The 27,080-nt window shown below is 40.1% G+C and overlaps 1 protein-coding gene across 6 annotated transcripts in view; it reads right to left on the reverse strand.

The window, feature by feature from the left end:
* Positions 1-3,187: 3,187 nt before the first annotated feature.
* The window catches only part of LOC115052579 (muscleblind-like protein 1), a 53,365-nt gene continuing 29,472 nt past the window's right edge, over positions 3,188-27,080 (reverse strand). The window contains exons 3-11 of one of the 6 annotated variants that reach the window (XM_029516768.1): positions 18,335-18,505; positions 15,452-15,670; positions 12,536-12,775; positions 10,854-10,907; positions 9,809-9,926; positions 8,444-8,479; positions 7,524-7,615; positions 7,136-7,209; positions 3,188-6,165 (exon numbers count right to left, since the gene is read on the reverse strand). In XM_029516768.1, the coding sequence (XP_029372628.1) occupies positions 7,153-7,209; positions 7,524-7,615; positions 8,444-8,479; positions 9,809-9,926; positions 10,854-10,907; positions 12,536-12,775; positions 15,452-15,670; positions 18,335-18,505 (987 nt within the window). In that variant the 3' untranslated portion in view covers positions 3,188-6,165; positions 7,136-7,152. Of the gene's footprint in view, positions 6,166-7,135; positions 7,210-7,523; positions 7,616-8,443; positions 8,480-9,808; positions 9,960-10,853; positions 10,908-12,535; positions 12,776-15,451; positions 15,671-18,334; positions 18,506-27,080 lie in introns of all 6 variants that reach the window. The other 5 variants (XM_029516767.1, XM_029516772.1, XM_029516770.1 and 2 more) reach the window with 5 other exon arrangements.

Below are 27,080 nucleotides of genomic sequence, written 5' to 3' on the forward strand. Positions count from 1 at the left end.
CTTCCTCTCCCACTCGCCTCTTCTCATTATTGCGTCCATAACAAGGTCAGAGCAATAGTCCATTGAGGGGTCAGTTTAAAAAAAAAAAAAAAAAAAGAAAGCATCAAATTCAAATGGCTTATCTAACCCTTTAGTTGAAAAGCTGACCACCATAACCGTTTTGTCTGTATTGAAAATGCAGCAAAAGGAGTGTTTACATTTTCTTTGGATTGAATTGCATTTCTTAGTATTTGCGTCCCTTGTGAGGTAATTCATGAAGTCACATTTATGCTCCTTACAGTTTAACTTTTTATTTCTAACCCCCCCCCCGACACACTCACACTTAATAAGTTGGCCGGGGTTTCACTTGCTTCACACTCAGAGACCCAGAATCCCCCACACGCTTGCACATTATTCAGCCGCCTTTGTTGTTATAAAGGGAGCCTAATTGAAACTATAGGCCTGTTGAGGGGGCAGTGGTAAGCGAAATTCACGACGCGTTGCAGACATGAGGTTGTACATCATACTTTGTGAGGTGGACAACAAAAGCTGCCATTATTGGATCAGCACTGCTTCATTAAGTCGCCACATGACACAATCTGCTACTAATGCCTGTGGACAGGGAGATGGAGGGGGGGGCAGGAAGGAGAGATATGAGAAGGAAGGGACAGACAAAAGCTGGGAGGGACAGATGTGGAAATGAAGGGAAAGAGACAAAGCAAAGGAAGCTGATGGCAGACTGAAAGAGGGGCAAAGATTTACATAGAGAGACAAGAAAAAGAGACAAATGGATTGGAAAAAATCCACGGCTATCCACAAATTTTGTTAATTTTCTTTAACTTCATCATTTTTTGAGCAAGATAATCTGACATGGAAATCGAAGAATAGGCTACAGAAACAATGCATCAGGAAATTTGCCAGCACCTTGCTGTTAATGCGTTTTTCTTTATCAACATTTTATGACTCGATTGCCAGTGTGTTGGCAATTCCTCTCATATCTCAGAGCGTCATTTCCCTCCGACCACCTGTCTGACTCATTTCCCTGATAATTGTCAAAGTTAATTAATTTGCTAAATTTGTGACGGAATCACAAGAATGTAAATCATCATGAACAATAATCGCAGCTTCTTGAAATTTTAGGAAAAAAAAAAAACCTCACACATATATTGATATGTATACACACAAATATGTGTGTGACATAGCAGTTTCATACAATGTGCTTTCAGTAGTGAACTGTGAGTTTCATTTGACGTAGAGGTGGTGCCCTCTGGTGGTCACATGGGGCATCACATGCTTGAAAAAGCTGCATGATGTTTCATTTTGCTTTGGGGGTATTTACTGTGCACTGCATGTTGCCATATTTGTTAATGTGAACACATGAATTAGCAAGTGCGTTGACTCACCAATTAACCAGGTAACCTAGACATGTACGGGCAGGTAGATCAGCAACCTGACATCTGTGTTTTTCATTTACATCCCAGTTCATAAACACAGAACTAAAAAGGAACGTATTTGTCGGGAAAATGCTCCGTGGAAGGTCACTGGTAATGCTGTGGTTAGTTAGTGGTTAGTGGTTAGTGATGTCGCCATGCAATAAGAAGGGCGTGGTTCGATTCCCAATGGGGTCACCCATTGGGGTCACCAGACTAGACCAGAGGCAAGATCTTCCCAGAGGCTAGTCCAGACCAGAGACCAGACCCCTGCAGAAACTAGAGGAAACATTAGATCCCCCAGAGACTGGACCAGACCAGAGACCAGACCCCTGCAAAGAGTAGAGCCTAGACCAGATCAGACCAGACTATACAAGACACTAACCCTAACCCCCCTCCAGAGCCCGCACCCCATAGAGACTAGACCAGAGACGGACCCCTGCAAAGACTGGAGAGTAGACAAGACTAGTCAAGAGTGCAGACAGCCCAGAGACTAGACCAGACCAGACCAGAGACTGGACCCCTATCATGTACTTCAATAGAGATGTCAGTAATCGGTGGAAAACCAAAGAGCATGAGGATAGAAGAAATTAAAAAGTGGATTTGATATTTCCACCAAAGTTGTGGTACGTATGTTTCCTTGTTTTTTTATGTTTTTGCTTAAATGTGTGGAAGCATTAACGTTTTCAGTTATAACTGAAGAAATTGTCTATATTTCATTACTTAAAACACTGTCTTGTTGTTAAATTTGTGTAAAATGCTAAAAACAACGAACGAACCAATGACTTGAAAAAAGATTTGTTAATTTTCCTGAACGATACTAAAATACCCGAGTCAGTAAAAACTTGCCATCACTACTGGCTATATACTGATAAGTAGCATCAACCTTCACTTTCACCTCCACAAGAAAGTTTGTCTAGAAATTCTGAAATTCCTTTAATTGCTCATACTGACGTTTAGTGCTGCTCATGGCATAGATGAAATGTCACTTAAGGAAAGTCCTTTGTTACTTTAGTTCATTTGTAAATTTTTATTACGTTTTTTATTCATAACAGCAAGAATCAATATAGCAATACAGGCCACGTGAAAAAATGTGTCAAGAACCTACTTCTTCTTTCCTATCCATCAAAGTTGGCACACCCCAGGTTTTATTAATTACATCCATCACTTTAATTATTACTTGATGCTGTAGTTAATAAAACCTCAGCAAATTCATAGAAGGATTAGAGAGTAGCATTTCCCTCCTCTGTGTCATGTCTGGTTTCCTCTCACACATTTCATTCTGGTGAGATTATATTTTATGGCTTTAGACTGTGGGAATCAATGGTTTTCTCTCTTTCTCTACAGGCGGCCGGTATTCAGAAATGACACATCCTTTCAGGGGGCCTGGAAACTGTAAAACAAGCAGAAACAAACTGCAGCAGAAGACAGAATACATCATATTAGCACTACAAGCAGAAAAAACTGACAAATGAACAACAAATGAAAAAAAAAAAATCAGTTTACATTATATCATAAATGTAAGCATGCGTGCTTGTAGAAGATGAGAGATGACAAAGATGTTCAGGACAAAATTTTCAAACAAACAAGTTTAAGACCAAACCACTAAAAAATATTTCAATCTGAAATTATTCTTAAATTCTGCCTGATGTTGAATTACATTCTCGTTCGGTCAGTTTCATCTACTAGAAGCACAGCTTACATTAACATAAAGAACATACTTATAACTATGGTGTCTGTGTTGCATGTATTTTGACTCTCCAAGTGGTTAAACTTTAGTGAGTATATTCTCAGAAATCTTTTTTTTTTTAATAAACCACTATTCTATTTTTGTATTTTTATATATATTTTATTCCATTACATTGATAGAATATTGTATACTGTAAATACATCTTTCTGTGTAACATGTTTTCTTATTCAATATTACTGTCATGATTTTTTTTTATAACGGTATATGTATTTCCTTTAACATGCATTCCTCTCTGAGTAAAAGTAAAGAGACAGGACGTGTTGTGATTGGTTGGGCCTGGGAGGGCGTGGCCATGACACTCAGACCTGTCAGTACAGGCAGGTTAGGGGACCAGACAAACCCAGTCAGGCCCTTACACTGGAGGGTAGTGGACGCCTCCTCCGGAAGGTTACCTGGCAAACTACAAGCTGCTGACAAAAAAGAAGAGCAACACTTGGCCTTTTCTGAAACGGGTAGGAGAGTGAGAACTCAGTGCCTTTTTGATGCAAGCAATTTTGTTCAGCCTTTCATACGATTTTTTTTTTTTGTTATCCTAGCAAAATTCCTTGTCGTTATAGACATTATTTTTTTATTCAAAATAAGATCTCAATATACATGATTCTCTCTTTTTTGACTATGTACAGAAGTGCAAAAAAGTCAACCTTTATCACCTTTATCGCCTCGAGATTCCCCACCCTACCCTTGTTGTTTGCAGTTGGCTGAGGAAGAGATGAGTGTGCAGACTCAGTTCCCTACTCACCACGTTCACCTGACCCCGCCAGCAACGCCCCTGAAAAAGTGATCAAATATGCAGCTTGTTTTCCAACATGGCCCAATTTCCAGGGAGAGTAAAAATATTAAAACAATAGTTACTATTTGAAATGGATACAGTAGAAAATAACATCTTTACTCTAAACATCTAAGAACTAGATTTTTATAATAGTCTTTTTTTCTTATATGACTAGTTACAAACCTTACAATCATTAAAATATTACTCAGTTTATTGGCAACGGTTGCCACAGTGACAACTCAGCCTCTCTGTTCTATTATTTCATCACTGTTAGATACTCATATAAAACATCTTTGTTCAAAGAACACAAAAAGACTAGAGAAATGAACAATATGCATACAGTTCAACAATATGCATAACGTAGAAAATATTGAGTTTACAATCATAATCATACTAAAATCAACATTACATGGAATTTCAGGAAACTGTGCATGAGGAACACGCAAAAACACACTTTTACCTTATATTCATTATAAGAAAGATAAATATAATAAGCAAAACTAAAAATCCGAACTAATATCAAAATATCATCCAAACAAAATAAAGTACAACACTCCTCGTCTAAAGAAAAACTGCAAGAAAGTTAAGAAAACACTGACAAAAAAGTGACAATTACATAGTGCTCTGTGTGTATGTGTGTTAATTAATATGGCGTGGGTTAGGCATCTGGATGTTTCAAAATGGCATGTTGCATTGTGCTGACCCGATGGTACATTCTAAGGCTTTGGATGAGTAATACAATCGTTTATTTTCTTGCCACTTTCCCTGTACTATCCACCAATTAAATATGCCTGAAGAGCACCCAGAACACAACAAAAACAAAGAGTTCTAGAGATCTACTCTAAACATCCGATCCTTCTTTGGGCTCGCCCCACACTAGTCTACCTACAATATCTAGTAAAAGTGACACAAAAAAGACTTTGGCTGACTATCTGAAAACAGTTCTCTGGTAGACGTATTCAACAAATATTCTTAAATATGTCAGACTATATATACACTACATTAAATCTACTTTTACAACCTGCCTTAAAATATGCATAACCATACAAATGAAAAACAGATCAGGTCATACAAATAACATCTCGATCATCAGTTGCACTATAGATTTTGACTTCTGTATCACAGCACTTTGGATACCAACTGACAGCCCTGTTGTCTCAAAGGTATTCACTGATACATCTTCATCAATGGGAGAGCCTTTTGGTATCTCACACTGACCAAGACCCCCACAAACGACAACCCATCTGACCTTTAGAGTCTGTAGACTTAATGAACATGGAGAGATCTGTGTTTGCACAGATCTAGCTGTTTCATACGCATGTGAACAACTGACATCAACGATAATTCTAAGAAATAAAGAATTTGAGATCTATTCATTCAGTAGAAGGTTTCAGTAAAGCAGACAATCTGGGGAGGGTAGTCTAATCAGCAGTGGTGCGAGTTGGAATCACAGGTAATGACAGGTCACAACGCTGGACACTGCATGCTGTCCAAGAGAGAAAACAGACATATTAAAGGGAAGTGTTGAGTTTAATACTGTTTAACACTGCTTGAAGACCATTCATGTATTTTGAGATGTATGGCACTTTACAGGGATGCCTGCAAGGTTAAGGACATGTGCTTAAGAGATAGAAAGGTAGGCTACAAAGGTTTGAAAGACACCTCACAGACATTCAGTTGCTATTTTGCCTCTGAGTGCACTGATGTAATTTTCCCTTATCACTGGTTCGAACAAAATAAAATTGTAAAGAAAATCATTGTGCATGCATATGTGATTCAGTCAGATTATTTGTATCTTTCACCTCAACTGAAATACAAGGTGCGCCTTTGTGTAAACAAATGAACACATTAAGGTCAAAGCCCAACAATCAATGAACAAACAAACAACATAAGTCATGATTCTTGGTCAATGGACGTACCAATCTAGCAGTCAATATTCTTACTGCTCCACACATTAACCTCATTTTAACATTCAAAGTGTGTCCGGTGAATAAAGGTAAGTTGCCCCTACAGAGAGAAAGGCAGTCTTTGATGTAAATGATTTTCTTTTCTATTTTTGTGTAATGGTGTGCATGAAGTACACATGAAAACAATCCTAACAAACTGTGCCTCCTATGTTAACATGCAGATTTAGTCCAAACCGGGTTTGATTTGGTTCTCCGTTTTGCTCTTGATGTTACAGGCTTGAAGGGTGACCGCTAATCTTGGACTCGACACCAACTTCACTCCAGTTCCTTCTGGAAATTAGTTCACAGGAAACAACAAATTACAAACAGAACATACTGGACAATTTGTATCAAAGAGCTGACTTCATATTGTTTGAGTGTCTTATTGTTGTGAAATCTGCCCCGAGAGCTTCAAGCCCTTTACTAGACCACATCAGCTCTGGAAAATTCAGCAAAAGCCCAAACTATGACAACATTATTTTATGTTAACTAATAACACTCTTTAAAATTCTTGCTTTCTAAAACAAGTGATATGCTTGTAGCTAGGAAAATATCATAGCTACAGTCATTCAAAAGGCAAACAATGGAATGATTGACAATTTAAGGGCAAGTTCAGGATTCATTTATTCCTGCATTGGAAATGACCGTTGCCATTAACACACAGAAATAAATCATGAGTGCTGGAAAACTGGGCTTGACTTCAACCATTTATAAGTCATTTACTGTAACTTCAGAATAAGTGGCTATAATTAACATCATGCCTGTCTAAATCAAGATCTCTGATACAACAGCTAAAGTTAGGAACATTTAAGTTACATTTAGCAAACAGGAAATAAAAGGATGTCTGGGATGTTCTGGGTAACATATCTTGTAATGGGTTGTAACGGGGGAATAGTTCCTAATTTAGGAAATATTGCACATTTCCGTGCAATTGCAATTTTTACAGTTTCAGTTGTGTATGTATCAAACCAAAAAAATCTGATGTGCTCCTCCACCAAACCTCTGCTCTAGCCCCATGCTATGCTAAGCAAACCAGCTTCTTTACTTTTAAAGAGAAGAGAAGTACCAGCTCTCATCACTATATCACTATAATGAATAAGCACAATTTTCAAATGATCAAACTTAAACATATCAAACTGGTGGCTGTCTACACAAACAGCTGCCATCTGTAAAACTCCTCATGTGACAGACGCAGTTTGAGAGCAACCGTTTCTGGTCCAAAAGGAGTGTGTGAGATGTGGAAAAGAGGTGCAGTACATACTGTTCTGATTTAGACTCCTACATCTGGGTCACATACTTGTGACTAGTCAGATGGTCTGCAGATATTATTGGAATCTGATTGAGAGGGGAAAAGAGCAGTAAACAGAAGAAGAAGAAAGAAGAAGGGAGACAGAGGCGTCAGTTGAAATGGGAGCCAACATCACTTCAACCTTGATAGATAATATGGATAAGCATAGTAATGATCTGAATAATCACAGTACTGGGCGCTTTGAATAGCAAGACCAGAGATGGGCCTCATGCATACATGCATTTTTCTCAGAAAGAGCCCATTGATTCATTTATCAAATTAATCAAACTAACAGATGCTGAAAGGTGAGGGCTGAGGTCAGAAGTAAAAGGGTGTGACATGAGACAGGAGAGAAGCTAACCTGATTGGCTGTTGCGGTTGCAAAGGGAACACTTGTGGCAGATGTGGTGGCTGCAGACACAGTGGCTGGAGTAGCACCGTGCATCATGGGTACTTGGAGGGAAAGATCACACAGGCAGTTGAACCAGAGCATATTTGAGAGTGTTTTTTTTTTTATGATTTGTTTTGTTTTTTGTTGTTGTTTTTTTATGCTGACACTTCATTTTCATGTCTGTCTATAGTATGCTAATAAACATGAGAAAATCGAGGGTTGAAAATGTTCTTGATCTTTCTAACACCAAAAATATGAATCAGTGTGTAACAAGAAAAAACATCACAGAAACTCTGAAAAGCAAAATATACATTCAGATGGCAACACTGTGTTTTTTTTTTAGAGGGGCTTCTACTGAACAGATACATTCCAGTTACCTGGCAAATTTTTCACCTCCATAAAAAAATGGCACTTTCTCTCCAATTCAAAAAATAATACTACTTTTACTTATACCACCAATAACAACTCCTCATGTTTATAAGGCACACTTAGCCGAACAATATAATGAGGTGTTCTAGTGGTTAGAGAGCTTAGAATGGAAGTATAATAAAGCAAAGTTGAGGGGTGTTTGAACTGCAACAAGCATTAGGTGACAGGCAGACCTGTGGCAGAGCAGGAAGAGGTTCATTCCATACCACAAAGATGGACTGCATTGCAGAGTCTAATAAAACACATTGCTGCCAATTGAAAATACGAAATGAAGGAGAAAAAAAAAATCGAAATTTGCAATTCAAATTTCATCAGCACTGAAACAAATTTACATTATGACCTTTTAGGGTAATGTCAAAGTCTGGATTCACAAAATGTGCTTGCATTATGTGGTGAGTTGAATGATGTGCGAGTGACTAGAATGGGCTCAGGGATAATCAGTAAGGAAAGCTGGCACCTACCAACACTTGTTGCAGGTGTCATGCACAATATCGAGCCTGCCCATCATGCATTGCAACAGGGAGTGGATTGAATAGGGAGGAGAAGAAATGAAGAAAAACCATTACAAGTGTTATAAAGTCAAACAATATTGGATCAAAACAGTGCTCAGATTATTTTAACCCTTTGGTCCTAACGCACTGAACAAGTGACAAAATTGATTATTGATTATTACACAAATGAACCACTGCTTCTTACACATCATTGCTGCTGCAAACATCCATATAGAACAGCAAAGGAAGCATACGCATTAAAGCTGTGAGTGATACTCGGGGGTTGTATAGTCCCAATTCACTGTTTGAAAGCAGGTCATTCAGAACAGCCACTGTGCAAACAGCTGCTAGGCAGCTGAAAGGAAAATGGGACCAGCGGTCGTGTTTAATTTTCCCTTGTATTTAATGGGGCACTCAAAGTCCTCAGAGTGTGTTGCAGTAACCCGACAGTCCAACAGTGTGGGACATATGAGGATCTGAGTATTTGAATCTCTCACAGAGGGGAATTGATGGCGAGCTATTCTTAGGCTGTCAGATGAGAATATGGGACACAGTGTAAGATGACTATGCAGCGGCCAGAGGGGTTTAAATAAGCTGTGTGTGTGTGCGTGTGTTGCACATGCCGTAGATTAAGGACATGAATTTTACTGGAAAAGAAGGAGCCATATTCTGTATTTTGTTGCCCCACCAGTTACCTAGACTTTGATTTACTCAACAAAATCTCTCTCACTTTCAAAATTGTGTTATCGCACTGTCAAGTTACCAAAGTCAACAAGAAGTCAAGTGAAAAAAAAAAAAAAAGTGATAAAAATGTTGATCAATCAGCTGGTTCACCTGGTTATTCTATACCAAAGTAAAAATACCCTCTGCAATGTTTTTAGGACATCTTTTGATTACCAAAATAGAATTACAAACATTACATTCATTGTTTTTTGGGCAATGATCAATCAAAAATACAGTGTATCATGAATCACTCTGACATGAACAGAGTTCACAGCCCGATGGCAGAGACCAAATGTATTAACATTAATGAAACCATGCTAAATGTATTGCCAGAGAGTAGCAATTGCAGTATCTTAAAAACAAAGAAAGAAAGAAAGAAACATGTAAAAACTTGGGGCCCATGCTGTACACATGTTTTATGTATTATCTAATTAAGTCCATGCAAGTGTTCCCATCTTGTCACCAACTATGAAATCAAACAATCATTCAGCCATAAACAGCTCATGCTAAAAACAAAATCTGTGCATTTCTTGAGGAACCCCGTGTGATTTGGCAGCCATTAGTGATGAGCTATCTGCCACAAAGGTGGGCTAAAGACAGCTCAGGGCTTACCTGATGGTATGAAGGCAGCCTGCTGTTGAAACTGCATGTTGGCCAGGGCCTGTTGGTACTGGAATACACCAGCATTGAACATTGTGGTGGCACCATTGGCTTTTTCAAGTGCAGGTCTCTTTGGTAAAGGAGGCAAAACGGGAGGGAGCCCCTGATGAGGGGACAACACCAAAATAAAGGGACGGGGAGTGAGGGAAATAAAAGAATGATAGCAGTGACATTCAGGACAGAGAGAAGAAAGAATTTCATTAGAAGACAAAAGTTGCCCCTCCAAACAGCTATTACAAACACTGGCAAGCAAGCAGTGGACTACACTTCCTCTGTCAGAGCAAGACAGGACAGTGGTGCTAGCTGACAAACTGTGACATTTATCTTGCTAGTGAGAACAAAAACACAACCTTCAGCACGATGTCATCAACCTCACGATTGGATTTTAGAAACACAAAATCTAATCATTTGCTGGCTAAAGCATAACTAGGTATTTGTGTAAACAGGACTGTATTGACAACTTCAATAAAAGTTATTGTATTGATTGTTGGACCATCAACAGAAATGATGTAGTTAGGGAAAGCTGCACTGCCAACTCCATGACAATAGTACACTATAAGCCATGTTAAGACTGTCATGACACCTCTTAAACAATTATACATGCAATATGGGAAGTGACAAAACCATGCAAAGACTATCATACCTCTATTAGACACCAAAATACTACATTCTCATGCCACCAATTAAATGCTGTCGATATTCACTTTAGGTGATGAACTGATTATTGACAGGGAAAATTGCATAGGGTTTTATATGAACCCTTTTCTTTATTCAAAATAATACTTTAATGCATATTTAATATTTGGAATTATAAACATTTTTTTTATGTAACACAACTAATGGCGACAATCAGTTCATCACCATGCACTTTTTTTTCCAGCTCAGATCATTAAATATCAATTGTATTTTAAAACTATGAAAGTATCTACTAAGTACTTACTACGAAAGTATCTACTCACAGCTACATGCCAAGCTAAAAGGTGAAAGGTCAAAGTACCAGGTCAAAAGTTGCGTCGAGGGGTCGCTTCAGTGATTTGACAGCCGACTGAGTCTTAATTAGCAGGCAGCGAGCACATGATGGCAATGGGCCAATGGGGTTCAAGCGTATTAACATAAACCAGCAAGCGGAGGTGCATCATGGGGGCAGCAGTGCAGTGTGGGTTGGTGAGAAAAAAAACAAACAAAACAAACAAACAAACAAATAAAAAAACAAATCATTGAAATGCAATATACAACAATAACAAGACTAGGGCATGCACATTAATGGCTGTAGGGTTACAGAAGAGAATTATGGCCCTTGATATTATTTATTAAATTCATTTACAGCTACGACTTTGAGTGAAACAGTGTTCTGGTCCAGAGAGGAGGATTAACCAGATTTGTTAAATTAAAATAATAACAATAACAAAAAAATATATATTACTGGTAAGACATAGACTTATCTGTACTAAGTATACTTACAATCTGCTGTGACATGAAAACCTGCTGTGTTCCGCTAGTTCCACTAAATTTTTTAACAAAGATTATACTTTATATTTTCATCTGTATAAAAAAACAAACATGGCATTTGTGGCATTATGGCATCTTTTGGTTGATTTGTAGAACTCTGTAGCTCATGCTCTACATAACACTATATTGTTCTATTTATTTTCTTTTGCAGTATAATTTTATTGATGTTTTTCATATCATTTGTTCAAGCACTTTGTAAATATGCTGAAGAAAAGTGCTCAACAATAAGGGAGAGGCTGAAGGAGGCAGATCAGCCTCTCCAGAACTATTGTTAACTTTAATTTGAATCACATCCATATAAGGTGTTTTTAAATGTACTATAAAAAAAAGTCATTACATTATTTATGTATGCTCATAAATTAAGGTCCTGAAAAAGATAATGAAGATAATTTAATCCAAGTGTTTGGCCACGCTGTAAAATTGACTTTCCCACCAATTGCTCTTTTAAACGCCATTACGATAATTAAAAGAGTTAACATCATGAAAAGAAAAGAGGGGCAGGCAGACCCCATCATATTTTAGCTAATATGACTTTATGCAATAATCTGAAGGTGAAGGGTTAACTTGAATCAAGCTTACCCTCCTTTCTGGATGACCTGCTTCATAATTGCCATCTATTATACTTGGCTCAGCAAAACTGTGCTGTTTTATATATATGTATATATATAAATCATCACTGCATTGCAGTAACAAAATCAGAATGAACTATAGTTAATAAGTATACATACCTACTGACCTTGAACAGTAACGGAGGATAATATAGAACTAACAAAGCAGCGAAACAGGGGAGAGCAGGAGGAGGGGAGCTGGAGGCTCAGTCACGTACTACAGCCTCAGTGCGTACTGAGCCAGAGCTGAAGGGGGCAGTAGACTGTAATGTTTACGTTAAGACTGGGTGGGATATGTTAGCCCACACAGTCCCATGTATGCACTCAGGTCTTGTTTATTTGGCCTGTATCAGCATCAGAAGAGGCGTGGCGATTTATTTTAGGTCATCGCTCAAAATCTAGTCTGACTTGTCCTTGAGTTTTGGAATAACTACTGCAGGTTGCGTTAGGTTCTTTTTAATTAACAGTAATTGCTCTGGCTGAGGCTGAGGACGCCATGATGCTTTAGATCCTCCTTTGCTTCAGTCCTTTTTCATGCTGTGATCTGTGGACAGATACCTACCATGGCTGCAGCAGCCGCAGCCTGGTTCACTTGGTGTTGGGCAGCTTTGATCTTGGCCTGCAGGTGAGCTGGAGGGTGAAAGTACTTGCACTTCTCCCTCGAGCAGCGGCCCTTAATGTAGTCCATACACACAGTGACTGTGTTGTCGTTGGTGTCAATCATAGTGCTATCTGCAGGATGGGCAAAGCGACAGTCGTTCTCTCCACGGGTACAGTTGCCCCGCTGGTATTCCCGACACACCTGGCACACAAACACACATTTTCATGACATTAAAAGATTGCATCAGAATTCTTTCATACATACACCCACTCATAAAAACACGCACACAAAAAACACCAGGCCCATACGCACATTATGAAGTTAGTGTTCACTTTTACTTCACACTTGATGAAGTAATCAATCTGTGCAGTCATACCAGAACTTGACAATCACTTCACTAGACAGAGCCAACCAATCTTAATGGCAGATTTGGCCATTACTGTTGATTGATAAGCAGAACAGACCGTAACCAGCGTTTACAGACTCATCAATCACTCAAACTTTATCCATTATTCAAATGAGCTGTGCTGGTGCTCTTTCTTCTCAAAGACAGAAGGGGGCAGCACCAGCCTGGACAGTCAGGGAAAGTGATTACCTCAGCCCAACTATAGGAGCTCAATGAGGCTCATGGGAAATATGAAGCTGGTTACCCTCAAGGGAGGCTGGAGCTGACGTAATCAGCAGCCCACACAAAACAACTCACAAACACACACCAAAGGGTAGGTGCACATATAAATTATGCAGCCACATTTCTTTTTTTCTGACAAGCCGAGCTGAGCCATAACTTAAAATCACTGTTGTGTCTGCCCTACCCTACACCAAAGGAAATATAATGTCATGTTATGGCCTATCAATCAATCAGTTATTGTAATAGAAAAAAATAAAAACACAAAATGTCTGTTTACCAGTCTTCCTGTCAGCGTGCACGAAAGATTTGATTTGTTTTGGACCGACTGGCAGGCAAAAGGCCACCAGCACTGTTATCTACAAAGCAACCCTGCTCTGTCTCTGGTCATGACAGCTCATCATCCACAATCACCGATCTGCGTGTGGTTCTCTCTCTCTGTGTCCACTCTTTCTTTCTCTTTTGTACCTTTCTCACACACATCCACATACAAATGTCCAACAGCGGCACACACACACACACACCCACTTCCACACAATGATTCACCAACACAACTATGATCCCAACTGATGTTACTGGTTTCATTAAAAAGAAAAACGAAACAGACAGCTTCGTTGTCAGCTAGATGTTGGAAAGCTTGGCAAGGGAGAAGAAACATGATGTTATCTCAACCATGTGTGCTTCTTTAGACAACAGTTAATCATCAGAGAAATATGACCCAGCAAAAGTTCTGACAAACAAATAAATGGCCTGTAAATCATATTTCCATTCCCGTGGTAACTGTCTCTCTGGACCATATATACATCACTATGGTTTCAGGTAAGAGACATATAATTTTATGCATGCTGAACTGCTGCAGTACAGCTTCATGCATGATGCAGACAGAAACTGCTGGAAAATATTTCTCAGGAAAACAGTCTGGAGGATTGTCTTCTAAAATAGGAATTTCTCTTGGCCTCAAGGACACGGTCTGTAACATATCTTCTGCCCGCTATGTGTGTCAGTCCACAGGATTCCAGCTTTGTTTATTTTGAACTACACACCAGAAACTAAAATATGGCTGGCCCTTTTCTCGAAGATATTTTTAGCAGACCTGGTTCCTGATTAATAGGCTAGGATATGAATTCTCCCAATCGATGCTTCACCAGCACACATACTGAGCAGTGCTGACCACTGGGCTCATACAGCTAGACGATTTCAAAACTGTCAATTATTGAATTTGCTTTACTATGCTTTATTTTTTCTGAACTTTGTTGCAAAATATTATCAATGCTATGCCAGACTAATTTCTCAGTGTTAAATTTGGATCAAGACCTGCATTTTCTTTTATTGACAAGTTCTTGCAACCGATTTCTGACAATAAACCACAATTTTTCGCCAGTCACAGCACCTCTGTGAAATTCAGTCACTCGTCTGTTCTTTGTCTCTCTTGTTTCTGTCCCTTCTTGCTCTCCCCTGATAATCATATGAGGTCTACAAATTGATTTCCTATATATATTTCCTGTCACTGACCCTTTCCCTCACTCTGCATGTCACTCACTTGTTAATCGGCCCAAGAGACTTCCTTGGCTTCACCTCCATCAATTATCCAGCCGCCCAGCGTTACATTTTAAATGTAACCTTCCTAACGTTCTTGCACGCCTCCTGCCTACCTCCAACGATTTCCCCATTATTCCAGTGCGAGTGTTCACTGGGTGGGGCTATGTAATGGATGGGATCGACTTACTGTCCAATTCAAGATTATCTGACCACAGTTGGAGGAATAGCACTCATCAGGTTTCATGATGGATTGCTTTCATTGAAGAATTAAAGATTTTTTAGAAAATTACACACTAACTTGGGGTTGTGCCAAACAATGTTGTCTCCTGCCTGTTGAAGCAGCATCGACAACGGTAATGTTTGTAGAGAGAGATTCTCATTAACATCTCTTTCTCTTTGCTTAAGACTGGGTAATGACTGTATGGTAATGGGATATAGTTACTGTAAAAGAAACTGTGTACCAGATACATAATTAAAGCCTACAAAGAGAAACTGTTGAGGCAAGACCGTGCTTTAATAATCAAGTAAGTACAGCCCACATTTCAAAGACCAATCTGTTTGTATCTTTTAATCAGTGACTGATATGAAAGTGACAAAATAATTATGCAAATCTTGTCCTCTCTGTGCGATCGGTGGCGTGCATGTGCTTTTGTTGTTGTATTTTCCGCCACTAATCCCCGCGACTGTTGAGCGTAAATGAATGTGTTTCTCACCTCCAGTCTGTCTGTCCTCATGAGTTTCTGTGCAGCAGCAGCAGCAGCAGCAGGTACGGGGACACTGGGGTTGCTGGTGACCAGTACAGGGGCGCTGGGCAAGATGTCAGCAGGCATCAGGCCGGGCGACACTGGGCCAAGGTAGGGGTTAAACGCAGCGGCCGCTGCTGCAGCAGCATTGGCATTGGTTGCAAGGCTGGGCGTGACTGAAAACATGGGCTGCGGGCACATGGGAAATAAGAGCTGGTTGAAATCCAAGTATAAAAAAGTTGACCATTTTATTACACCTGCCAATAAGTGTAATACCATCCTTCCTCACTCCTACTGCACTTGCAGTTGTATGATGTTAGGAAGTAGGTGAAATAGGAGATGCACACATTTAGCAAAAGCCAAGCAGGGGATGGGAAGTATGGCGATGGATGTGAGGAGACAGAAGATTAATCTATATCTGAAGAAGCACAGTGTGCTTGTAAGATGGCTGTTCATCTTTCATTGGCTTGAACACAAAGAGGTGGCCTACCCCCTACATGGACAAAATGGAAACATGCTTCATACTACAGAGATCACAAGGACAGGAGTAATAAAGATGTTGGACATCAAGCTGTGTGTGAAAGGGACAAACAGCTATACTACACAACAACAACAATGTATGTGTTGTGCTGTTATTTGGAAGTAAAAAGACATTTCACAACAGCTCCTCTCAACACCCCCCCCCCTCCAAAAAAAAGCCTTAAGAGGATGCTATCTGACATAGCACACGGCAAATTTCCCGTGCACGTTCCTGACCTCAGCCCCAGTCTGAGGATTGTCTCTTGGGCCCCGGCCAACATGGCACAGCGGGTAATAGAACAGCAGCAGCTAAAGCTGGACATCAACATTCCTCCCAAAACCTCACAGCTGCTTTGGGAGGTCTCGAATCAAGAATAATGATGCAGATATTTTTTTCCTTTTTTTTTTTTTTTTTTTTCTTTTTCAACTGCTGCTTTCTGGAATTGTTGAAGACTTATGTGCCATCAAAAGATGCTCCAAAATTAGATTTGCTCTCTCAAGGTCCTCAGATGTAAGTTTGGAATATTCGCAGACAAAGGATGGTCTGATGTCATTGCAAAGGCTCGTGGTTGTGAAGTTTCAAGTATGCAGTGATATCATCCGGCAAAAAGTTTGCGACCTTGTTAAGAATGTTTTCTGCCAAGTCTCTTTCCTTAGTACTGAATTGCCTCCAACCACGAGGAGAGCATGCAGATTCTTGCTGTTGCAACAAATTTAAAACAATTACACAAGATTGAGAATATTTACACAGTATGAACAGAAAAAAGTCCCACCGCATGCCTAATATGAGTTTGTCAGTCATTGCGGATGTGTGTGCTGCGGTCCTTTCTTAGACAATCTTTAAGTTACAAAGACTCTTGTTTTACCTTGTCTGAATCAGCCGTTAGATGGGTGTATTATATGTATTTAAAATGGAGCTCCATTTAAAGATTGATTCCAGATCAAAGAAAACTGCCACAATTTTATAAAGCAATCAAATAAAGTTTCCATTAGTGTATTGATAGAAAAGCACTGAAGTTGTTTTGAGATCAAAAGCAATGTAATGATTTCCAGCAGTGTTCAGCAGACGTACTAGGTCGAGAAGCCTAATGGGTTTTTTTTTGTTTGCTTTTTTCTGATGTAAAACAAATGAAACCTGGCAAATTAAAAAATAACAAACAAACAAACATCATGAAACAAATATTTAAAATCCTCATCCTCATCCTACATCCTAGGTCTCATCCTCCCCTACTCAGTCTTCCCTTTCTCCTTCTCTGTCAGCCTGTCTTCCTCTCTGTCGCCATGACATGCACAGAAAGGCAGGGCTTTCCACTCCCAGGGAGATCTATTGCTCCTTTAAAACCTTTCATGGTTTTCTCTGTTCCTCTCAATGGGCCTCTCAACGCAACAGATAAGGGTGATAAAACTGTGCGGTTAAGCGTGCACGTGCGCTCATCCAAGCATGGAGCATCTGAAGCTCTTTTGATTAGTCCAAGACAAATGCATGCCAATCCTACTCTCCCACTTCAATCTGAAGGAAAATGGAGGAAGAAAGAGGAATTATCTAAAATATGACAGGTCTCATGGATAGTCCAGAGAAAGATTTGCTGGACCTGGCTGAACGGGGCTCATGCAGTCATCACCTTGAAGATCCTTGGAGCTACAGAGTTACAGAGCACTTCCAGGGGTAATTTACTGCACATGCATGTGGCTGCACATGCATGGATCTGAAAGCGTGTTCCCGAGTGTGTAGTGGTAATAAGATGCTTTATTGATTGTGGTATAAAATAACTCCCACCAATAGTAGTGATTCAATTCTGAGCCCTCTTAGTGCTTATTTAAAACAGGCTTACATGAAGAACTAAAACAAATAAGCCAAGGGCTACTAGCCCACTTTTAGTTTGCTCCACTGAGAGGGAAAGCTGGCAAGCTTTCCAAGTTCAAAAGATCAGAAATTAATCTAACATAAAATGAAAATGATAAAAAGTGAAAAAGTTACAAATTAGATATGAGAAATCAGAATAAAATTTCGTGAGGTGTGTTGATTTTGTTTGATTGTCCTGTATGTTTCATCATTATTTGTTGTATGTTAAAATTTAATTTCGCCAAATAATCTAAATCAATTACTGCAGCTCTCATTTTAAAAGAAAACTGCAGTTTGTCATCAGTATTGTCAGTTTATAAGTGCATCTGGAGCTACAGAAACATGTTAAGGCATCTTCAGAGGACCAAACAAATCCAGGCTGGTGTGAAATTATCAGCAATCTAAATCAGGTATATCCAGAAATTTACAACAGAGCGTGGGGGAAAGGAGTGTTCAGCGTCAGATGGATATTTCTGAATGCAGGCTCTCACCACTGGCTGTAGCTGCGTGCCAGGCATCATGGCGTTAGCGAGCTGCATCTGCTGGGCCAGCATCGCCATGTTTTTCTGCTGGATGAGGTTGTTTCTTCCATTGATCTCCAGCTGGGTCTTTAGGTGAGGAGGAGGATGCAGGTACTTACAGTTCTCCCTGGAACAGCGGCCCTTTTGGGGTGAGAGAGGAAGAGCAGGAGGAGGTGAGGAAGACAAGAGGAAGAAGAAAAAAAAAAAAAAGGAGGGATGAAGGCGAGTTGAAACATGGAAAAAGGCAATTTAGAATACCATTTCCTTGTGTAGAGAAGTAATGAGCCTTAACCCAAGATGCTGCCCTCTCATTTAGCAGGCGCTGACCTAACATCTGCAACATCTGGGCTCCTTGTAAAGAAGACAGATCAGTTATGCTTGCTTTTCCCACCATTTGTGACCTAAGCTGCTCGCTCACTACCTTCCCCTGTTTTCTGGAGTTCCCGTCAAGAGACAAATTAGCTTCAAAAGCAAAGATAAAGAGGATTAGTTGTCTATCTGCCTCTGCTAACAGGCTGCAATAACTCAGTGTAATAGAGAGAGACATATCACTGTTCCAGTGCTGACAGGGATAGTCTGCTGGCTCATTTTTTTTTTTTTTTTTTTTTTGTCTGAACTTTTGAGTGTCAACTATATCTGCCCCTGATGATATTTTTTATAATACATTAATCAGTGGATTTGTTGTTTGGTTAATCCTTCAATCTATGAAGTGCTTATTCACTTTCATCATTCAGCACGGCCCCACAATAAGAAGGTCACCGGGTCGGTTCCCGGCCTGGGCCCTTTCTGTGTGGAGTTTTCGTGTTCTTCCCCTGACTGCATGGGTTTCCTCCCACCGTCCAAAGACATCATGTTTGGGTTAACTGGTGATTAAATTGTCTGTAGGTCTGAGTGTGAGTGGTTGTTGGTCTCTGTCTGTCTCCGTGTGTTGGCCCTGTGATGGACTGGCGATCTGTCCAGGGTGACCCCGCCCTCACCCAGTGTGAGCTGGGATTGGCTCCACCAACGTCCACGACCCGGAAACAGATAAGCAGTAGAGGATAAATGAATGAATGCTGTGGAGTGGAGAGTGGAGAGACTGAGTGGACCGGTCACAGTCTGCGTTGCCAGTGAGCGAGCAGAGAAGCTGAACGTAGATCACATTGTGGAGGGCGGTAGAGCAGACTTACAGAGTGACATTCAGACAGGTGGGTGCGACAATTAACTGATTGTTCTAACTCACCGTACAGAGAATTTCGTTGTGTGTTGTGGAGCTGTTGTTTGCACAACTCTGTACTTTCTGCTGCTTCACCAGGTCAAGTCAGCACTTAATGGCAGCTATTCGTCACTTAATGTTGCTACATGAAGCCTATTGACACCCAGCGTGCTCCAGTAATTATCAGTTGCATGCACGGGCTGCAAAGTAGCTGACAGGAATTTATTGGTTGCTCTCTTTGTGGTTCTCACCTGGGAGTGGTGTTCAAGCACTGAAAAGCAACGCACATGCACCCATTAGCCTAAAGAAGCTTGCAAACATAATAGTTTATCTCATATCATTATTATCACCATACAGCTGTATTCACCCCCTCCTGTAACTCAATACAGCATTTAGATTGTCTCACGTGCATTTTTACACAACTGTACCTCCGTTTAAGTATAATTCATTTTTCTGATCACTGATAGCAGAAGAATATCAATTCATCATAATTTTGTGAAACACAAATCTTAAAATTCCTTTTTTTTTTTTTTTTTTAACATTTCAATTAACTGATTAATATAACCATTTGATTTCAGGTTTATTCTTCATCATTTGAAGGAACTGCTGGCCTTACATTTAAAATATCGTCCTGTGTTGAGATGAATTTACAGTAAATGTCTTTGTGTCGCGGTCGTTAAGTCGAAACAAAGACAGGACATTAAAAGGAAAGAGAAAGAGGAGCAATGCTCAGCGTTTTTTCCTGCCACAGTCTCCTCTTTCCTACCATCTTAGCAGTTATGGCACTTGATGCCGGATGTTTTACAAGGCCTGCTGAATCGATATTGATCTCTACCAATTGAGATGAATGAGTTACGTGTCAATATTTTACATCATTTCAGAAAAGAACTGGCTGGAGAACTGATCTAGAATCAATACCCCACTGCAGACCACTGTGACAATAAACATACACACATCATGGCACTCTATCTAATATTCTGCTTGTGTGTATAGACAGTGAGGCATGCGTCTGGGCGCTTGGTGCTCTGGGTGATTATATTAATCCAGCAGCCAGCAGCCCAAGGGGAGAAGGAGGGAATGTAATTTACACTCTCATAACGCCTGCTCCACTGAACACCCCTCCGAATAGGTGTAATATCTTAGATTTTTACTCCCCCTTTCTCCTTCATTCCCTTCCTTTCACCTCTATCCCACATGCATCTTAAGCCCCATGCTGATATTTGCTCTCCTTATCATGAATACAGAGCAGTGGAGACGCTGTGGTGTTGCTGTGATCTGTGTACATGAAAATGACCATGTGCACGTAAAGACTCTGCAGAAATCTCTCTCTCTCTCTCTCTCTCTCTCTCTCTCTCTCTCTCTCTCTCTCTCTCTCTCTCTCTCTCTCTCTCTCTCTCGTCGGCTTCATTCTTTTGTTCTTCTCTCGCTTTGATCCTTCCCCATCAAAATGCATCCTCTAACCGTCTTTTTCCATTACTCCTCTATATAAATCTACTATCAAGGGATCAACCCTGCAACAACTCCACAGTGCCCCCTCCCACGGGGAATTAAAGGTTGGCTGTCATGCTACTGCTTATCACATTGAGATTACATGCTGCCCACTGCGGCCCAGTACGACACCTGCTTTCACAACCTGACAAATTCACTCTTTCACTCGTCCTCTACTCCGCCCATCTCTCTTCTTGTCTCCCCTCATGTCCTTGTTTCGCTCTATCTCTCCATCTCTCCCTTTTATTTCCTCGTGGAGGCTGTTCTGCCTAGCTACAGCAGGAGAGGCACCTGCATTGGACAGCAGCATAATGCCAAGAGTTCTTCCAGCATTTTCATTGGCTGAGACCTGAGAGGAATAGTTTCCCAGTCGGCTGATTAGCCTAGAGGCCGACGTTAACAGTGCTCCCAGTCTGGCTCATCCCTGTGTCGCTCTGACTATTGATCAACACTAATTGGTTAATGTCTTTTGATTTTCAGGGCATATTCCCTCTGGGTGACTACACACGAGCATGTCAAGCCAAACAGCCCTCAATGTGTGTGTGTGCATATGTGTGTGTGATTAACAGAACCAATACAGCCTCAGATCCTCTCAACACTGTTTGAAGGCATGCGCTCTATTGATTTAAATAGAATTTCAACACTTTGCCATTTTAAAATATCAAGCTCGTAGAATGGTATTAATAATGATTAAAACCGAAACACGTTTTTAGAATAAATTCAAAGAATTGGTACGAAAAAAAGCTGTGATATTGTAAAGAATTTAAAGAAAATGTAAAGAAATGTAATGTAATGTAAAGAAAATTAAATAAAAATAGTCTTCATGCCTTATGAAAAATAAGGGCATGATAAAGTTAGCTAATTTAGTTTCTGAGCCTTTCTACAGCAAACAGGGACTTTTTCCTATTTTGCCAGTAAGCCAGTAGTCTTATCTCTAATAAAATTCAGATTTTACTCTCAAACTTCTTCAATCTTTGGTGCCTCTAACATTTCTTAACACACAATGTCACTTAATAAAACATGGTTCAGGTGGTTCAAGTTGAAAAGTTTTGAGCTAATATCACTTTTTCTAGTACCGTTTCTTCCCATCATTTGAACATTTGCTCACAAAAGCACTGTATGCATTGAGCAGAAGGTCTCAATACAAAGAATTTTTTTTTTTTTGCCTTGACATTTACTTAAAGCACAGCTAGAGGGAAACTAACGAGGAAAAGAAAATATTATGATGGATCAAAAGAGTTTTGTTGGAGACAATTTTTTCTATGATGGTTGTCTAATCTCTAAAAGGGGCACGATCAGTAGCTAATGTGATTATCTGGCTGTTTAATCTGTAGTAGTTGTAGAATAAGGCAGTATAAAATTTAGCTCCAGAATAATGCAGTGCAATCTGATCGGGACAACTTTACATCCATTATCACTCTTGTGATGTTATTGAGAGAAACATTGTCTGTCCTGCAGAAACAAAAATAGACAGAAAAAGTGAATTTAGGTCTGTGCATTTTACCAGTTTCATTTCCAAAGGTCAGTGTCTGCCCCATCATCTGTTACTATGTTTCTGTTTTGTACCATATTCCACTACAAATATTTCCAATTTCAACGTATATATATATATATATATTTCCCTTTTAATTTTTTATTTTTTGTTTTTCCCTTGTCTAAGATAGAAACACCGGAGTGAAATTGCTAACGTGTTTACACATACCTGGCAATAAAACTATTTCTGATTTCTGTTTTCTGATCAGTTGAATGTTACGTGAGTCTGAAGCACCCGGTGATCATTGCCTGTGATGCTAATGTGCTGTCTAAACAACGTCAGTACGGGCTAATGGCGAGCATGTCAGAGCCAAAGCACCTCTCCCCGTGGCTTGAACGGTGTGACTACCAGACTTCACTCAGGTTGACTCAGTTCCGCCTTCACTACTACACATTGTCTTCCACTGAAAGTCTAATATGCTAACAGACTACCTGCATTTGTATCTCATGCGTTCTTGATTGCTCCATCCTCCTCCGTGTCTCTTGGCTGCTTCTCTCCCCCTCGCATTACCTTTCAGGTGGTTGTCTGAACTTGTCTGTTTTTCACTGAGCCTTCACAGCAAACTAATCATATTCTTTCCCAATTCAAGCTTGGCAAACACCTTTGAACGTGTCAGTTTGAGGTTTTGGGTAAATATGCCTCCATGTCTCGTCACCAAACGGAGATTCTGAGACATGAGAAACAATATGCCAAAATCTGGCTGTAATGCATGATGCCGATTAAAAGAAAGCGAACCAGCTCTCACAGTGCCTCTTAGGCATATGTATGTGTGTGCACGTAGATGCAGAGTAATGGAGCATTCTGCTTTTATAAATCACCTTGGCCTCAGCGCATCACATAACTTGCTGCTGGACTCCAGAGCGAATGATGAATAAATCCATACACACTCAGACATGCGGACAAACATACATACTGCATATATATCCTAACTTTGAGAGATAAAAGTTGAACTTAAATTTCATTCATATTTTAATCTGTGTCATGTAATTGAAAAAGGAAAACGGTTACATCAATGAAGCCATCCACAGAAACAGAAAGTCAGGATGGTAGAAAATTGGTTCTTTTTATTATTATTCTTATTATTCTTCAATTCCCAATTCCCTTTTAGAGCTGCTGCTCTAATCAAATGTTGATATAATTAACTGATTGAGTGATCGATGCATAATGCGAGTGAAGTCACTTGTTTTGAAATAGTCGCGGTTTACGCTGTAATTCACATCTCTCAGCTCTCTGTTTTGGCCTCCTGAAGCACAGTTTCATCATCTGCACAGCCAGCTGCTGGAGACAGCAGTTGCTTCAAACAAAAAGTAAAAAAGATAAACTAACTGGACTGCTACCTCCCGAGTACTGAACATGGCACAGACGAATTTAGCAACTAGCAGGTGGGCACTGTGGATTATTTACAGCTAGAGTTGGAGGATACTGAGACTTACACTCATTTAATTGACCAGAAACATGACTCCCGTTAAACAGCAATGCTGCTCTGTCTCATCTGGACGTGTAAATCTGTCTGATAACATGTTAACTGCATCACATTCACAGGGTGCTAATATATCAGTGTTAATAGTTTGTTGATGTTTCTGCTCAGCTTTATACTCCCCAGGTGGTTAAACACATTTTACCATATGCCATACTTATGGCAGGAGTTATTTTCACAACTATTAAAGTGTGCTAAAGGTAAATGATAACTAGCCCCTGCTGTGCTGTGAGACATGGACATTAAAATGATTAAAAATCATTAAGGAATCAAACAGGATATTTTTCAGCCTTTATTTGTTACTGTATGTTCGCCAGCAACATCCCTTTACTGCAGTCACCGCAGAGATCTCTCCTGTTGCTGCTGTCCTATCACTCATTTTCTCCGTGACCTCAGTTATTTTCATTCTGCCCTACTTTATCGTCATGTACCACGTCCCCCTTTTCTCCCCATGCATGTTTTCATCGGTTTGTTCCAAGTCTTTGAAATAAGGGGCTTTGAATTGAAGGATTGTAAAGCGATGTTTTTGGAAGTCCTGTCAATAATCATTAAATGAAAGAGACGATCACAGCACTGTTTCGTGTGCGAGTGCGTGTGATTTAGGGCAGTATGATGAAAACAGCAAAGTCTCATTTGTTGCCTGTGGTACTTTGGCAGCTCTCTGAAGGATGAAGCTGTGGAATCCCAGAGAATAAAACCAGTGGCAGAATTCCTCTCACAGACTAGCAACAGAGACAAAAACAAGAACAGAAGAGGAGGGTAGTAGACAGTCAGGGTGGAGAATGAAAACAAAAAAAGAAGAAAGGCGAATAGGGGGAGAGAGAGAGATATGCAGAGCACGCTTTTTCCTATTAATATTAATCAAAGCAGTCTGTGCAAATGATTTCAGCAGTGTCTTTGCAGGCAGATATCATACATCCTCCAATGGCCTGAATAGTCTACTGCTTACCAGCAGGGCCATCTACACATTCACTCCTTTAATCACCCATTGATTCAAAATGATCTTTTAATCTCCCCTTCCACAATGACTCATTCCAACTAAACCATATTTAATCCAACAGCCTCTGATCTTTTCCGCATTCTCTCTCCCTTTGCAATCACAGCGTCTGTGCTCTCCACAGACTGAGGCTGCTGTTGCCGCTGCTGCTGTGCGGTGAACACCTTGTGTTCAACACAAGTGCGACAACTGTAGAGCTCGGGCCTGGACAGCAACCGTCCCAAACTCCTGTGGATTATCAATTCTCTCCCAGTGGCACCGCCTCTCCATCCTGCTCCCAAAGACAACCGTCAATCAAGAAAGCACCGTCTGGATGGGGGTCCGTGATGAGAATATCTTTACACACGCACGGGCATGTACTTTCTTGACCAAAGGTCCCTGCTGGCAAGCATACGTCAGACAAATTATGACATCAGACACAGCACAAAGAACTGCCTGTCTGAAGACTGAAAGTGCTGCCAGACTTGCCAGTAACACACACACACACACACACACACACACACACACACACATAGAAAGAGAGAAAGCACTATTTTTGATCATTTTGAAAGAAAAACAAGAAAAAAAATACTAACCTTTTTCCATAAAATAACTGCTTGTGCAATTCACTTTTCTTTCATATTTGTAAGATCTTACTTTCAATCCTTGCCGATGTCTACTTTATCAAAGGTGACCTCCACAGCCTGCAGTGGAACTGTGCTTGGCAAAAACAGACTGGGACATGAATATATAAAAAGCCTTCTTGATATTTTTATCAGAACAGAACCCACTTAACTATGTTTTTTTTTTTTTTTTTTGCTTAGAAACATCTTTTTTTCGCTAATATTCTGAAATGAATTGAGTAGTGCTGGACTGAATTAGCAGGGGGAAGGCGAAAATGCACAGCTAGCTAAATGAAAAAAACAAACAAACAAACAAACAAAGCGGAATTAAATGCATTGTGGTAGTGGCTACTCTCGTTTTAATGTTTTATTACAGTGGCACAAATCTTCTTTCTGAGTGTAAATTCAGGCTTCAGTCTCTTTGAGTGTAATATTGAGACTTGTATGGATCAAAACCACAGTTTCAGAAATTCCAAGAGGTCCTGTAACCCACCTTAAATCTTTCATGTGGGTGTTAGATTTAACAGAAAATCCCTAAGGATTGAACTCACAAGATGAAAATTTAACATCAGTCTTCTAACACATTGACCCATTTGGTCAGACTAGACCTGAATTTCTCAGAGCATTTGAGTCCATGGGAGTCAAAATTCAGTCAATACAATTCTCTACCATACTCTCTACCATTCATCTAGCATCTTGAGCTGGTTGGGAAAGGACAATTGGCCAGTGTTTGTTTTGTATGAGTCATCGCTTCAGGGGTTTGATTTTGAAATTCATTACAAAATCTGAGACATGAACCTAAGACTTTAGTGGTTGTCTCAAAAGACACAATCGAGATTAATATCTTGGAGCTTCTCACTCTTTCCTTTGGCTGTGGGCCAAGTTGGGCTCAGTACCCTACTTGCTCCTTGAAACACATGGTCAGGACAACTTGTGCAGCATTTCTAATGGACTTCAGTGTCACTCCTTTGGAAGTCAGACAATAAAAATTCTATGAAGTAACTGAGGATTGGACCCACAGTCTCAAAATTTCAAAGCACTGCTCTTTTACCATGAACCACTTCGATAGTCTCTTGTCTCTTAGAGACTTGAAGTCTTCACTTTGAATTCACAAACCAACATCTGAACTTCCAAACAGTGCTCTAAATTGCTGTACTACATAGTCAGGGCTGGTTTCAATGTTTTTCTTTTTGAGTTTTTGACTGTTTCCTTTGGGTGTTGTCCAAAAGAAAAGCAGTGACCACCTTTGGAAGCTCAGGGTGGCCAAGAGGAAAGTCACTGGAATAGCAGGGCCATTCAGGAGGTTAGGGTTAGGGTTAGGGAAATGGTGCTCAGATGTTTTTCTAGAATAAGCTCAGGGAGTGCAAAGAATACTCTGGTCTCTTGAGGTCTTTGGTTTGAGCCTCAGGATCTGTGGTCAGTT

The sequence above is a fragment of the Echeneis naucrates genome, chromosome 13 (genome assembly GCF_900963305.1).
Source record: "Echeneis naucrates chromosome 13, fEcheNa1.1, whole genome shotgun sequence".
Lineage (NCBI taxonomy): Eukaryota > Metazoa > Chordata > Actinopteri > Carangiformes > Echeneidae > Echeneis > Echeneis naucrates.